General features: G+C 30.1%; 2 protein-coding genes and 1 long non-coding RNA gene across 4 annotated transcripts; 1 reads left to right on the top strand and 2 right to left on the bottom strand.

The window, feature by feature from the left end:
• Positions 1–1,263: 1,263 nt before the first annotated feature.
• On the bottom strand, positions 1,264–3,470 carry LOC103840957 (RPW8-like protein 3). The gene is made up of 2 exons (XM_009117471.3): positions 1,978–3,470; positions 1,264–1,872 (listed from the first exon to the last, which is right to left on the bottom strand). The coding sequence occupies exons 1-2, from the start codon at positions 2,271–2,273 to the stop codon at positions 1,518–1,520; spliced, it is 651 nt and encodes a 216-aa protein (XP_009115719.2). The 5' UTR covers positions 2,274–3,470; the 3' UTR covers positions 1,264–1,517.
• A 1,015-nt stretch (positions 3,471–4,485) lies between these two features.
• Positions 4,486–9,770, bottom strand: LOC103840956 (RPW8-like protein 3). The gene is given in 6 exon segments (XM_009117470.3): positions 4,486–4,633; positions 4,681–4,980; positions 6,767–6,879; positions 6,882–6,937; positions 6,940–7,085; positions 7,193–9,770. Coding segments are annotated over 6 exon segments (1,059 nt in total). The 5' UTR covers positions 7,489–9,770.
• Positions 9,771–11,671: 1,901 nt separating this feature from the next.
• LOC117128542 lies at positions 11,672–12,882 on the top strand. Of its 2 annotated transcripts, none has more exons than XR_004451895.1 (2): positions 11,672–12,466; positions 12,565–12,882. It is a non-coding gene; the product is annotated as an uncharacterized LOC117128542 (long non-coding RNA). The 2 variants fall into 2 exon arrangements; XR_004451896.1 differs by having other exon boundaries at positions 11,677–12,460.
• The last annotated feature ends 224 nt before the right edge of the window (positions 12,883–13,106 follow it).

Below are 13,106 nucleotides of genomic sequence, written 5' to 3'. Positions count from 1 at the left end.
AAGTTTCTGAATTGTTGGCAATGAGAATGTCGTCTACGTATACCAGAACCATTAGAAACTTATCAGCTGAATGAGACCATAATAGAGTATGATCACCGTTGATATTTTCAAAACCCATACGTAGAAGAGTTGTAGAAAATTTTAAGAACCACTGTATGGATGCTTGCTTAAACCCGTAGAAAGACTTTTTGAGTTCTAAGACTGTGTTATGTGGAAGATTAGCCCTCTTTATTTCTGCATAACCCGGAGGAATATCCATATATATCTATTTAGACGGATCGCCATTAAAAATGCGTTAGAAATGTCTAACTGATGAAGAAACCATTTCTTCTTAGCAACAAGGGCAAGCAGCATTTTGATAGTTACCATGTTGGCAACCGAAGAGAAGGTATCAACAAAATCTACTCCTTCTTTCTGTGTGTACCCTTTGGCCACTAAACGACCTTTAGGACACTCAACTGATCCATCTGCATTCAGTTTGAGTTTAAAAGCCATCTGCTTCCAATGGTCTTCTTGCCGTCAGAGAGAGAACAAATTGACCAAGTATCAAGGTAAAGACTCAAACTCGTCATCCACAGCTTTACATCATTCTTTGGACTTCTTCGCCTCATGGAAAGTAGAAGGTGTGGTCATCCAGATAGATGTTGTTGATAAAAGAAAATAAGAAGAAGAGAGTTTATCATAGGAAAGAAAATCAGATAAAGGATAAAGAGAATTAACAGAATTGCACAGATATGGTCTTTTCTGTAAACGAGATGTAGTTGCAGAAGGCAAGCCTACATCAGATGGTGAAAGGGCAGGGGCCGAAGTTTCACCGGAAAATGATGGTACATAAGGTACACTGTCATCAGGGCATGCAAGTCTAGGAAATAAAACTTTTGATGTATCATAAAGAGAGGAACCAGCAAAAGAAAATATTGTTTCATGAAATATGACATGTCGAGAAGTAGAAATGCTATTAGTTTCAAGATCAGATCAAGACTAAAGGTATATGAGAATGAAACATGAGAGCCCTAGCGACTTTAAAATGTGTTGGTGTTTCCTCTCCACTAGAGAATTTTGTTGTTAAGTTTTAGGGCAAGAATACCTTTGTCTTTAAAGTTGTTCGTAGCCTTTATGGTTTCTTGCTGAATCTGAGATTGATGTTGATAGTAACGGAGAAATAGATTATGCTCTTTGAGAGATAGAGTTTGTCCGTACTGTTCAGACACCACATTGGAGTTTTTTCTTATCTCCTTTCACATCTTGTATTTTTTGATTCACATACATATATATGTGTATTGTATATATAAGATTCTTCTCACATCCTTCATTTATAAAATTCTTAATATTGGTATTTTGTACTTGACATTTAGATTTGAGAAAAAAAGGAATTCTACATTTCTACACATTTTTTTTGGTAAACTACATTTTTATTTGTGTACATGATTCCATTTCCATTCCACACAACCACAAAAAAAAGAAGATAATCATCATATTTCACAAATGAGCATTCATTTTACTTGTTGCTTAAGCAATCACTTGGCCATGAATCGGATCTCACGATCTTTTCTTCCTTTTCTTGAACTCCGTCGCAGGTGGATATCGATCCTTGGTTCAGATCCATTACTTGGGCTTTCTTCTTCATCTTCCTCTGAAGATCCGTCTGTTGCTTCGAGACTACTACTACTTTGTGAAAACACTGGTGATGTGCTATCATTGCTCTTGAAACAACTACCATCAGTTGGTTGGCACGTGATCTTGTCGAGTTTTGTGTTCATTTCAGACATCTTAGCCACGAGTTTTTTGATATCTAGCCATTGGTTGACTTGAACATCCACATCTATCATCCATCTTAATGAAACTTCTAACTCTTTGATTCTACTCTTGCACCTATATATCAACAACACATAAATATTATGTAAACCAAATAAAAACATTTTAAGAAATCACAAAGACTTTTTCAAGTATTTCATGTATTATATAAACTATACAAACCTATGCTTCTTGTGTAGGTTTCTGCGTCTGAGTTCTGCATAAGCCTCAACAAGAGAAACAGCCTTTTCAAGAAGACGCTTGAGTTCTTCAATGACTTTCCTCTCAGAATCTTCTACTCTTTTACTGATCTTATCGACATGAACCACCAACGGAGTGATCCTGGAGATTGTAGCATCGAGGCGGACCAAGATACATTTTGTGGTTGAAGATTTATCTTTTGCTTTTATGATAGCTTGATGAAGCACTTGCAGAGTAATTCCAAGAGCAGCCCCTACAATAACCTCACCAATAGGCATTTTCTTGAGAATATTAAGGAGAGAAGAACTAGCTCCTGAGGTGAATGTATGTACATAGAACAATGGAAGACTATGCTTTTATTGATAAAATGAGTTGTGTTGGAAGATGTATATAAGGATTAAGGATAAGAGACAACATTGACTTTGACTTGGTATTGGTGAAGATTCTTTCGTTGCTATGTGAAAGGAGTTAATTGGATCTATATGTAAGTTGTGATCACTTAATTCTGCAGAAGTGAAGTTAATCAATATTAATGATTGACTTTGTATGTAGAATATGTTCTTGACTTCCACAAACAAACATACAAAAAGCTTATAGTTTAGAAAATTTATTCAAAACCACACTAGTTCTCTTTGTTTAATCCCTATTGCCACATATTATACAAATTAGATTACATTGGATGTTCCACTAAAAAAAGAGAGGATAACATTGGATTTGACGAAAGAAAATGGAATTTGTTAACATAGAGAATAAAGTGAAAATATCTTCATTAAAGATAATGTGTGTACAATGTTCACTATATATACATGTGTTTAATTAATTACTCTAAGTACTCATTTACAAGTATTATATACAAGTACTTGGTTAAGACCCGCGCATATATATATATATATATATATTAAATAATTAAGAAATCAGTAATTATTACATATATAACTAAATTGGTGTGAACACACAAATAAATTTCACTAATCCAAACAATCACCTTTTCTATTTTATATTGTATATAAATAAATTTTAATGATATTAACGTATATATAATGTATTTTTAATATTGATATATATTAAGTGATCATTTCTAATCATATGGTATTTTGATCATTTTATATTTGTATAACAAAAAATTTAAATCACTGATAACAAAAATTTCATTATGTGATAAATAGTTTTAGTAATTTTTTTTTAAATTAATGCAAAGTTTAAAATATAATATTAAGTTGTCAATATGTGTTCAAAGCTTTTATCATAATTCTTTTTGGTTCAAAGCAATTTTGAAATTAAAATATTTCTGAATTTTATATAGTTTATAGTTTAATTTAAACAATATTAAAATATACATACTTTAATCTTAATACTTATTAAATGATATTTTCTACTTATATGATTTTGTAATCATTTGTATCTTATCATAACAAAAAATTTAAATAATGAATCACAAAAAAATTGAATGTGAGACTTTTAACATTTTTAGTAATTTATAGTCGTTTAAAAAAAAATAAAAATATAACATATGCAGAAAAATCTGAAAGTTTATTATATGGTTAATTTGGTTGTTTATTTATTTTATTTGTTTTAAATTAAACAAATATGATAGAGGTAACACTAAATTTTATCAAATATATTTTATTCAAAATCATTAATTTCATATATATTTTTGCCACATTAGGAAATTTCGTAATTTTTATTTAAGGTAAGAATGAAGAACATTAATAATGATAAAAAGTTGATTATATATTTAGATGGACCAACCTATTTTTCTAAAGATTTTAAGACTCATTGTGGTGATGACACATGGCTACCTCAAATTTTGTAATGTTTCTCCTTTAAAATATAGGGGATTCAAAATCATTAATTTCATATATATTTTTGCCACATTAGGCAATTTCGTAATTTTTATTTAAGGTAAGAATGAAGAACATTAATAATGATAAAAAGTTGATTATATATTTAGATGGACCAACCTATTTCTCTAAAGATTTTAAGACTCATTGTGGTGATGACACATGACTACCTCAAATTTTGTAATGTTTCTCTTTTAATATATAGGGGATGATAACACCTAATAGTCTCCCTCAAGATGGCTTAGAAGATTATGAAAATCCATCTTGGACATGAACTTATGGAACAGAGTAGGATAGACTGGTTTAGTGAACGGATCTGCAAGCTGATTCTCCGATCTCACATGAAGTGCTTTGATCTGACCAGCTACAATCTTCTCTCGAATGGAAATCCCTCTCTATGTGCTTGGCTCTCTCGTGAAAACAGGGAAAATATGAAGGGCAGCAGTACTGTCACATAAAGAATCGGTACCGTTGGAGAAAAAACCTGCAAATCATTCACCATTCGAGAAAGCCATATAACTTCTTTAGTAGTGAAGGCCATAGATCTGTATTCAGCCTCAGCGGATGAATGAGAAACGAAATCTTGTTTACTTGATTTCCATGAAACCAAAGAGTTTCCATTGAAGATGCAAAACCATGAGATAGAACGTCAAGAATCTGGGCACTGTGACCAATCTGAATCACATAATGCATTGACCTGAAAATCATCATCAACAGGGTAAAAGAGAGCTTGTCCTATGGTTTCTTTGAGATAATGCAGAACCTTGTGTGCAGCTTTAATATGAGGAATCGTGAAGCTGAGGAATATTGACAGCATATGTCTGAACGCGTAATTGTAAGATACATCAATTTTCCAATCAAATGTCTATAAACTTCAGCGTTAGAAATGAGCTCACCATCTTCAGAGGAAAGCTTGATGCTGAGATCCACTAGAACAGATGAAGGATGACAATCAAGCAATCCAGCATCAGTAAGAAGGTCAAGTGTATACTTGTGTTGACATATAGAAATCCCAGAAGCAGAGCGAGCAATTTCAATTCCAAGGTATCTTGGTGTCCAATATCTCGGAGCTTGAAACAAGAAGAACGTTGAGTGATAAACGAAGAAACATAAGTTTCTGAATTGTTGGCAATGAGAAGGTCGTCTACGTATACCAGAACCATGAGAAACTTATCAGCTGAATGAAACCATAATAGAGTATGATCACCGTTGATATTTTCAAAACCCATACGTAGAAGAGTTGAAGAAAATTTTAAGAACCACTGTATGGATGCTTGCTTAAACCCGTAGACAGACTTTTTGAGTTCTAAGACTGTGTTATGTAGAAGATTAGCCCCCTTTATTTCTGCATAACCCGGAGGAATATCCAATATATCTATTTAGACAGATCGCCATTAAAAAGGCATTAGAAATGTCTAACTGATGAAGAAATACTCCTTCTTGCTGTGTGTACCCTTTGGCCACTAAACGACCTTTAGGCACTCAACTGATCCATCTGCATTCAGTTTGGGTTTAAAAAGCCATCTGCTTCCAGTGGTCTTCTTGCCGTCAGAGAGAGAACAAATTGACCAAGTATCAAGGTAAAGACTCAAACTCGTCATCCACAGCTTTACATCATTCTTTGGACTTCTTCGTCTCATTGAAAGTAGAAGGTGTGGTCATACAGATAGAAGTTGTTGATAAAAGAAAATAAGAAGAAGAGAGTTTATCATAGGAAAGAAAATCAGATAAAGGATAAAGAGAATTAACAGAATTGCACAGATAGGGTCTTTTCTGTAAACGAGATGCAGTTGCAGAAGGCAAGCCTACATCAGATGGTGAAGGGGCAGGGGCCGAAGTTTCACCGGAAAATGATGGTAGATAAGATACAATGTCATCAGGGCATGCAAGTCTAGGAAATAAAACTGTAGAGAATCGACCTTGGCTGTTTCTTGTAACAAGTAAATCGACACAACAATATGTTGGGCGAGTCCTCTCCAAACCGGAGACAAACTCTATATCACTATGAATCGAAAACGTTACAAGCTTCGCACTAGTTGCGTGTTCTATGCTTTAGAGAGTTTTTGTGTTTCTGTATCTAAAACAATGATAGGAGAAGTCTATTTATACTACAAGATCTAAGCTAGTTCTACTTGGAACAGGATTTAGTAATCCACCGCCATACGTATCTGTTTCCCTTTAGAACTAGGAGTTCCTTGTTTCACAAGAATTAATCTTATTCTTGTCTTCTTTTCAGGTTCTATCCGAAGCCCAATAAGCCCAAGAATGGCCCAACGAGACACCAAGGCCTCACAAAAACTTTTGATGTATCATAAAGAGAGGAACCAGCAAAAGAAAATATTGTTTCATGAAATATGACATGTCGAGAAGTAGAAATGCTATTAGTTTCAAGATCAGATCAAGACTGAAGGTATATGAGAATGAAACATGAGAGCCCTAGCGACTTTAAAATGTGTTGGTGTTTCCTCTCCACTATATACAGAATTTTGTTGTTAGGTTTTAGGGCAAGAATACCTTTGTCTTTAAAGTTGTTCGTAGCCTTTATGGTTTCTTGCTTAATCTGAGATTGATGTTGATAGTAACGGAGAAATAGATTATGCTCTTTGAGAGAGAGAGTTTGTCCGTACTGTTCGGACACCACATTGGAGTTTTTTCTCATCTCCTTTCACATCTTGTATTTTTTTATTCACATACATATATATATGTGTATTATATATATAAGATTCTTCTCACATCCTTCATTTATAAAATTCTTTATATTGGTATTCTGTACTTGACATTTAGATTTGAGAAAAAAAGAATTCTACATTTCTACACATTTTTTTGGTAAACTACATTTTTATTTGTGTACATGATTCCATTTCCATTCCACACAACCACAACTAAAAAAAAGATAATCATCATATTTCACAAATGAGCATTCATTTTACTTGTTGCTTAAGCAATCACTTGGCAGGTGGATATCGATCCTTGGTTCGGATCCATTACTTGGGCTTTCTTCTTCATCTTCCTCTGAAGATCCGTCTGTTGCTTCGAGACTACTCTACTTTGTGAAAACACTGGTGATGTGCTATCATTGCTCTTGAAACAACTACCATCAGTGGTTGGCACGTGATCTTGTCGAGTTTTGTGTTCATTTCAGACATCTTAGCCACGAGTTTTTTGATATCTAGCCATTGGTTGACTTGAACATCCACATCTACCATCCATCTTAATGAAGCTTCTAACTCTTTGATTCTACTCTTGCACCTATATATCAACAACACATAAATATTATGTAAACCAAATAAAAACATTTTAAGAAATCACAAAGACTTTTTCAAGTATTTCATGTATTATATATAAACTATACAAACCTATGCTTCTTGTGTAGGTTTCTGCGTCTGAGTTCTGCATAAGCCTCAACAAGAGAAACAGCCTTTTCAAGAAGACGCTTGAGTTCTTCAATGACTTTCCTCTCAGAATCTTCTACTCTTTTGCTGATCTTATCGACATGAACCACCAACGGAGTGATCCTGGAGATTGTAGCATCGAGGCGGTCCAAGATACATTTTTTGGTTGAAGATCTATCTTTTGCTTTTATGATAGCTTCATGAAGCACTTGCAGAGTAATTCCAAGTGCAGCCCCTACAATAACTTCACCAATAGGCATTTTCTTGAGAATATTAAGGAGAGAAGAACTAGCTCCTGAGGTGAATGTATGTACATAGAACAATGGAAGACTATGCTTTTATTGATAAAATGAGTTGTGTTGGAAGATGTATATAAGGATAAGAGACAACATTGACTTTGACTTGGTATTGGTCAAGATTTTTCGTTACTATGTGAAAGGAGTTAATTGGATCTATATGTAAGTTGTTTTCACTTAATTCTGCAGAAGAGAAGATAATCAATATTAATGATTGACTTTGTATGTAGAATATGTTCTTGACTTCCACAAACAAACATACAAAAAGCTTATAGTTTAGAAAATTTATCCAAAACCACACTACAATATAACCTTTTTAAATAAATACTTTATAAATTAATATACACTAAAAATCTCTATAAAATAATATAATTTTTATAGTCTCAAATTGAGTTTTTGGTTCAATTAGTATATCGATAAATTAATATCTCTATAAATTAATAAAAAATTATAGTTTTGATGTAATCCTAACATTATTCATAGAGGTTTCACTGTAGTTCTCTTTGTTTAATCCCTATTGCCACATATTATACAAATTAGATTACAGTAGATGTTTCATTAAAAAAAAAGATTACATTGGATTTGACGAAAGAAAAGGGAATTTATTAGCATAGAGAGTAAAATGAAAATATCTTCATTAAAGATAATGTGTGTACAATGTTCGCTATATATATAAGTGTTTAATTAACTACTCTTTTTTTGTCATCAACAATACAAACTCATATTGATTCTTTAAACCAAATTGGGTGATCTAACTACTTATTTACAAGTATTACATATAAGTATTAGGTTTTGTATCTGCGCCTTGCGCAGAAATGAATATTTCTTATATATATATATATATATATTTTATGTACTATATGTTTTTACATATATGAAATAACAAATATATTAATTAATTAAGAAATCAGTAACTATTACGTATATAATTAAATTGATGTGAACACCCAATTTTTTTCTTAATCTAAACAATTACCTTTTTTATTTTATATGGTATATAATTAAATTTAAATGATATTAATGTATATATAGTGTATTTTTAATATTAATATATATTAAGTGATGATTTCTAATCATAAGGTTTTTTGATCATTTCTATATTCTTATAACAAAATTTTAAATCATTGATAACAAAACTTTTATTTTGGGATTAATAGTTTTAGTAATTTATAACTTTTTAAAAAATTCAATGCAAAATGTAAAATTTAATATTAAGTTGTCTATATTTGTTCAAAGCTTTTATAATAACTTTTTGTGGTTCAAAGCATCGAAATTAAAATATTTATGTATTTTATATGGCTTATTGTTTAATTTAAACGAAATTAATATATGCATACTTTAATCTTAATGTTTATTAAACGATACTTCCTACTTATATGATTTTGAAATCATTTGTATCTTATCATAATAATAAAAATTTAAATCATGTAACACAAAATTTGAATGTGAGACTTTTAACAATTTTAGTAATTTATAGTCGTTTAAAAAAAATCAAAATATATGCAGAAAAATCTGAAATTATATTATATGGTTAATTTGGTTGTTTAATTTATTTTATTAATTTAAATTTAAACAAATATGATAGATGTTCTACTAATTTTTATCAAATATTTCTTATTCAAAATTATTAATTTTCATTTATATTTTTGCCATATTAAGCAATTTTGTAATTTTTATTTAAGGTAAGAATGAAGAACATTAATAATGAACTAGAGCTTGACTTGCGCACCCGCACAGATGTTTGCTTTTATTTCTGTATAAATAAATATTATTTGTATAGGTGATAATATATATATTTTAAAATTTATCCGTTTAAATAATTGTTTATTTTAACATTTCTGAACATACTAATTTTATAGTTTATATTGAGTAGTTTATTTTATCTTGTAAACCGTCAATATATTGTATCATCTATATTTTTAGAATATGATCCGGATATCCGCATAAATATATTTTTATTTTTTTATGAATCAAAATTTTATGATAATGTATAATAAAATTTCCTTAGAGCTGAGGAACAATATATAGTGGAGATACAAAACTCTAGAGCTGAGGAAATATCTTAGGGGAAATTACATGTTTACCACTTTCGTGTTACCATTTTTCATTTTTACCACCACTAATGAGACATTTTCAAAAATACACTCTTCATTAAGTGGCAAAAGACTCTTATGCCCTTGTTTTTATATATAATAAATTATTATTTAAATATAAAATTAAAAACTAAAAAAATTAAAAAAAAAATAATAAAAAAAATAGAAAAAATAAAAAAAATAAAAAATAAAAAAATAATAAAAAATAAAAATAAAAAAATAGAAAAAAATATGTTTTCGAATTATGCTTTTTCAAATGGGAACTTTTTTTATAATTTTTTTTTCAAATTTCTTTTTGAAAAACGAAAATTATGTTTGAAACTATTTTTTTATTTTTAATATATTTTTTAAGTATTTATATATTTATTAGAATCATAAATTTCATATTTCAAAAACCCTACCCTAACCCATCAACTCTAAACCCTAAGTCTAGATTAGTTAACCCTAGGGGTATAATTGTATTTTATCCTTCATTAAAAGTGAGGGTAAAAGTGGTTAGTGTAAACATGAAAAGTGGTACTATGAATGTGGTATTTGTGGTAATTTCCCAATATCTTAACCACCCATGTAAGGCATGTCACAATTGCATTAATATGTGGAATATTCTATTTACTGTGTGTTATTATGAAACCAACAAAATAATAAGTCTAAGACTGTATTGTTGAAAGTTTGAATATTGCATTTATTGTTTAGTAGTTACGCTTCAAATTTCATATATATCTTATTTTTTCCGAAATTGAAGGGAAAATCTAATTGATTTTCTCCGAAGCCTAAGTAGAAGATTGTTGGGGCGGGGAAAAAGATTTTCAATTCAAAATATTAGATTTTAATCAATAATAATGATTATTAGTTATTTGAACATATGGAATTCGTATAAATAAGCTAAGGATTGAATATAATAGTCCAGTGGAATATAATAATTAAGTTGGTTACAAATAAGCACTACAAAAAAAGTCTACATTGATAGCACATTATTATAGCACGTTTTATTGAACTGCTATCGTAGATGATTTGGAAATTTCCGTATTATATAATAGCATTAGATAAACGCTATGATAGAGAAAAACCTAAAATAGCACTTAACTAATGCTATTTTAAGAATTACGTGAGCGGGAAAAATAAAATCATCATTTCACCAATACTTAGCGGAAATTTAGATTTAAGCGCCAAAAATATTATTTAAGCGGTTTAATAAAACTACAAAAGACTTATAATAGCATTTTTATAATGCTAAGAAAAGCTATTTGAACCCCTAAACCTTAAACATGGTTTTAAACCCTAAACACAACCCGTAAAACTATAATCTTTTTATATTATAAAATCAAATCTTAAAATTAAACTTAAAATTTAATCTTCTTGATCTAACTATAATTTCCTAACCACATATCCTTAATCTTTAATCAATCTCTATATCCTAAATCATAACTTCAAACATAAATTATACATTCTGTGTAAACATACAACTTTTTAAATGATGACCAAAATGATAATCTTGATATTAATCTAATATTTCAAAACTTAAATATTAATTCTTAATATAAATATCAATTTATTATGTTAAAAAAAAAACTTTAAACTTAAATTCCAAAGTACAAAATATACATTTTGAAATAAGATATAAGTAAGAAAAATTATTTACAAAACAAATCATCAAAGATTGAAGGAAAAAAAGACAATTTATAAAGAGTATTTTCTTGCTACGATTTAGCTACGAAATGTTTTGTAGGTCTTTATAAAATAGCCACGAAATGCCACGATTTTTTTTTGTACATGCTTAAAACCCTAAACCCTAAAATTCTTTAAACCCTAAATATAAACCTTAAAACTCTATTATTTTTCATAATTTAACTTAAATCTTAAATTAAATTCATAATTTAATTTCAAATCATAATTTAACCCCCAAATATATATTCCAACCCCTAAACTATAAACATAAACACTATACCCCAAATCATAAATCTAAACATAAAATCTTATATTTTAAAATTTAAAATATTAAACTTTACTTTTAGATCTTATCTTCAACCAAATCTCTCCTTACTCAAAACTTTATATTCCATATACACTAAACTTTACTATACATACAATACTCTAAATATAAACTTCAAAACTAAAATTTGAAAAATTTAACTACAAATCTTAGACCTAATATTCAAATCTAATATTTTCATACTCTGATCCAAAATCTTAAATCATAGTCTTGATATTAATCAAATTTTCAAACTTAAACATCAATTCTTAAAATAAATATAAACTTATTATGTTCAAAAAAGAAAACTCTAAACTTAAATTATAAACTCGAAAATACAAAATTTATATATAAGATATAACTAAGAAAATTTACTTAGAAAACAAATTATCAAATATTTAAGAACAAAACAAAAATAAAAATAGAAAAAGAAAGACAAAATTTCTGGCCAATCAGATTCAAATACATAGATCACACTCTTAACCATTGGATTAACTTAGATCTAAAGGTAGAGATTTATTCAATTTTATTTTTATTTTTTTCTTCTCTCTCTCTCTCTCCCTCTCCCTCTCTCACAACAGATCTCATATCATCTCCTTCTCTGCTTTTTTTTCTTTCCCGATTCTCTCTTCTCCACTCTAACCTCTCATTCTCATATCTCATATATCTCTTCTCTCTCATCTCTCTCAACGCCTCTCTCCCATCTCTCTCAACGCCTCTCTCGTCTCACCACCACCGCGTCTCCTTCTCGTCTCACCACCACCGCGTCTCCTTCTCGTCTCACCACCACCGCGTCTCCTTCTCGTCTCACCACCACCGCGTCTCCTCCTCGTCTCACCACCACTGTTTTCCCCCTTGTGTCACCACCACCACGGTCGACGTCTCTCTCTCTCTCTCTTTGTATCTGTGTATCTCCTTCTCTCTCTGTTGCTCTATTACGAATCTGATTTTGTTTTGTTTTGTTTTTGGTAAAGATAGGTGGAGGAGCCAAGGTTCATGGCGGCTGGAGGAAGCAAGGTTCATGGCGGCTGGAGGAAGCAAGGTTCATGGCGGCTTGAGTATACAAGTCTCGTGGCGGCTGGAGGAATCAAAGTTCAGGGCTGCTGGAAGAGGGACAAGGATATGGAGGAGGCGGCAGGAGTTTTTTCTTTAGGTTTAGGTTTTTTAGGTCTGGTTAAGTGTCCTAAATTGTAGTGGTCTGATTTTATTTTTTAATTTCTGGTTTAGTTTTGTAAACCAGAATTAATCTGTAAACCAAATTTAATTTATTAATAAAATTTATTTTATTTTCAGTTACAAAATAATTTTCATTTATTTTATAATTATTTAACTTTTAACTAATTAATCCTAATTAAATATTCAAAATAATTTTTAATTGTTATATTTCTAGTTATAGCATTATATCATTGTCATTATATGTACATCATAACACGAATCAGAAGCTATAGTTAAGTTAATAATATCATATAAGTGTTGCTATCATATCGGTATATTTTGTATCATTGAGAAAACGCTATCAT

This window comes from Brassica rapa, chromosome A09 (assembly GCF_000309985.2).
Source record: "Brassica rapa cultivar Chiifu-401-42 chromosome A09, CAAS_Brap_v3.01, whole genome shotgun sequence".
NCBI lineage: Eukaryota > Viridiplantae > Streptophyta > Magnoliopsida > Brassicales > Brassicaceae > Brassica > Brassica rapa.
This window is presented reverse-complemented; position numbering and strand designations above follow the sequence as displayed.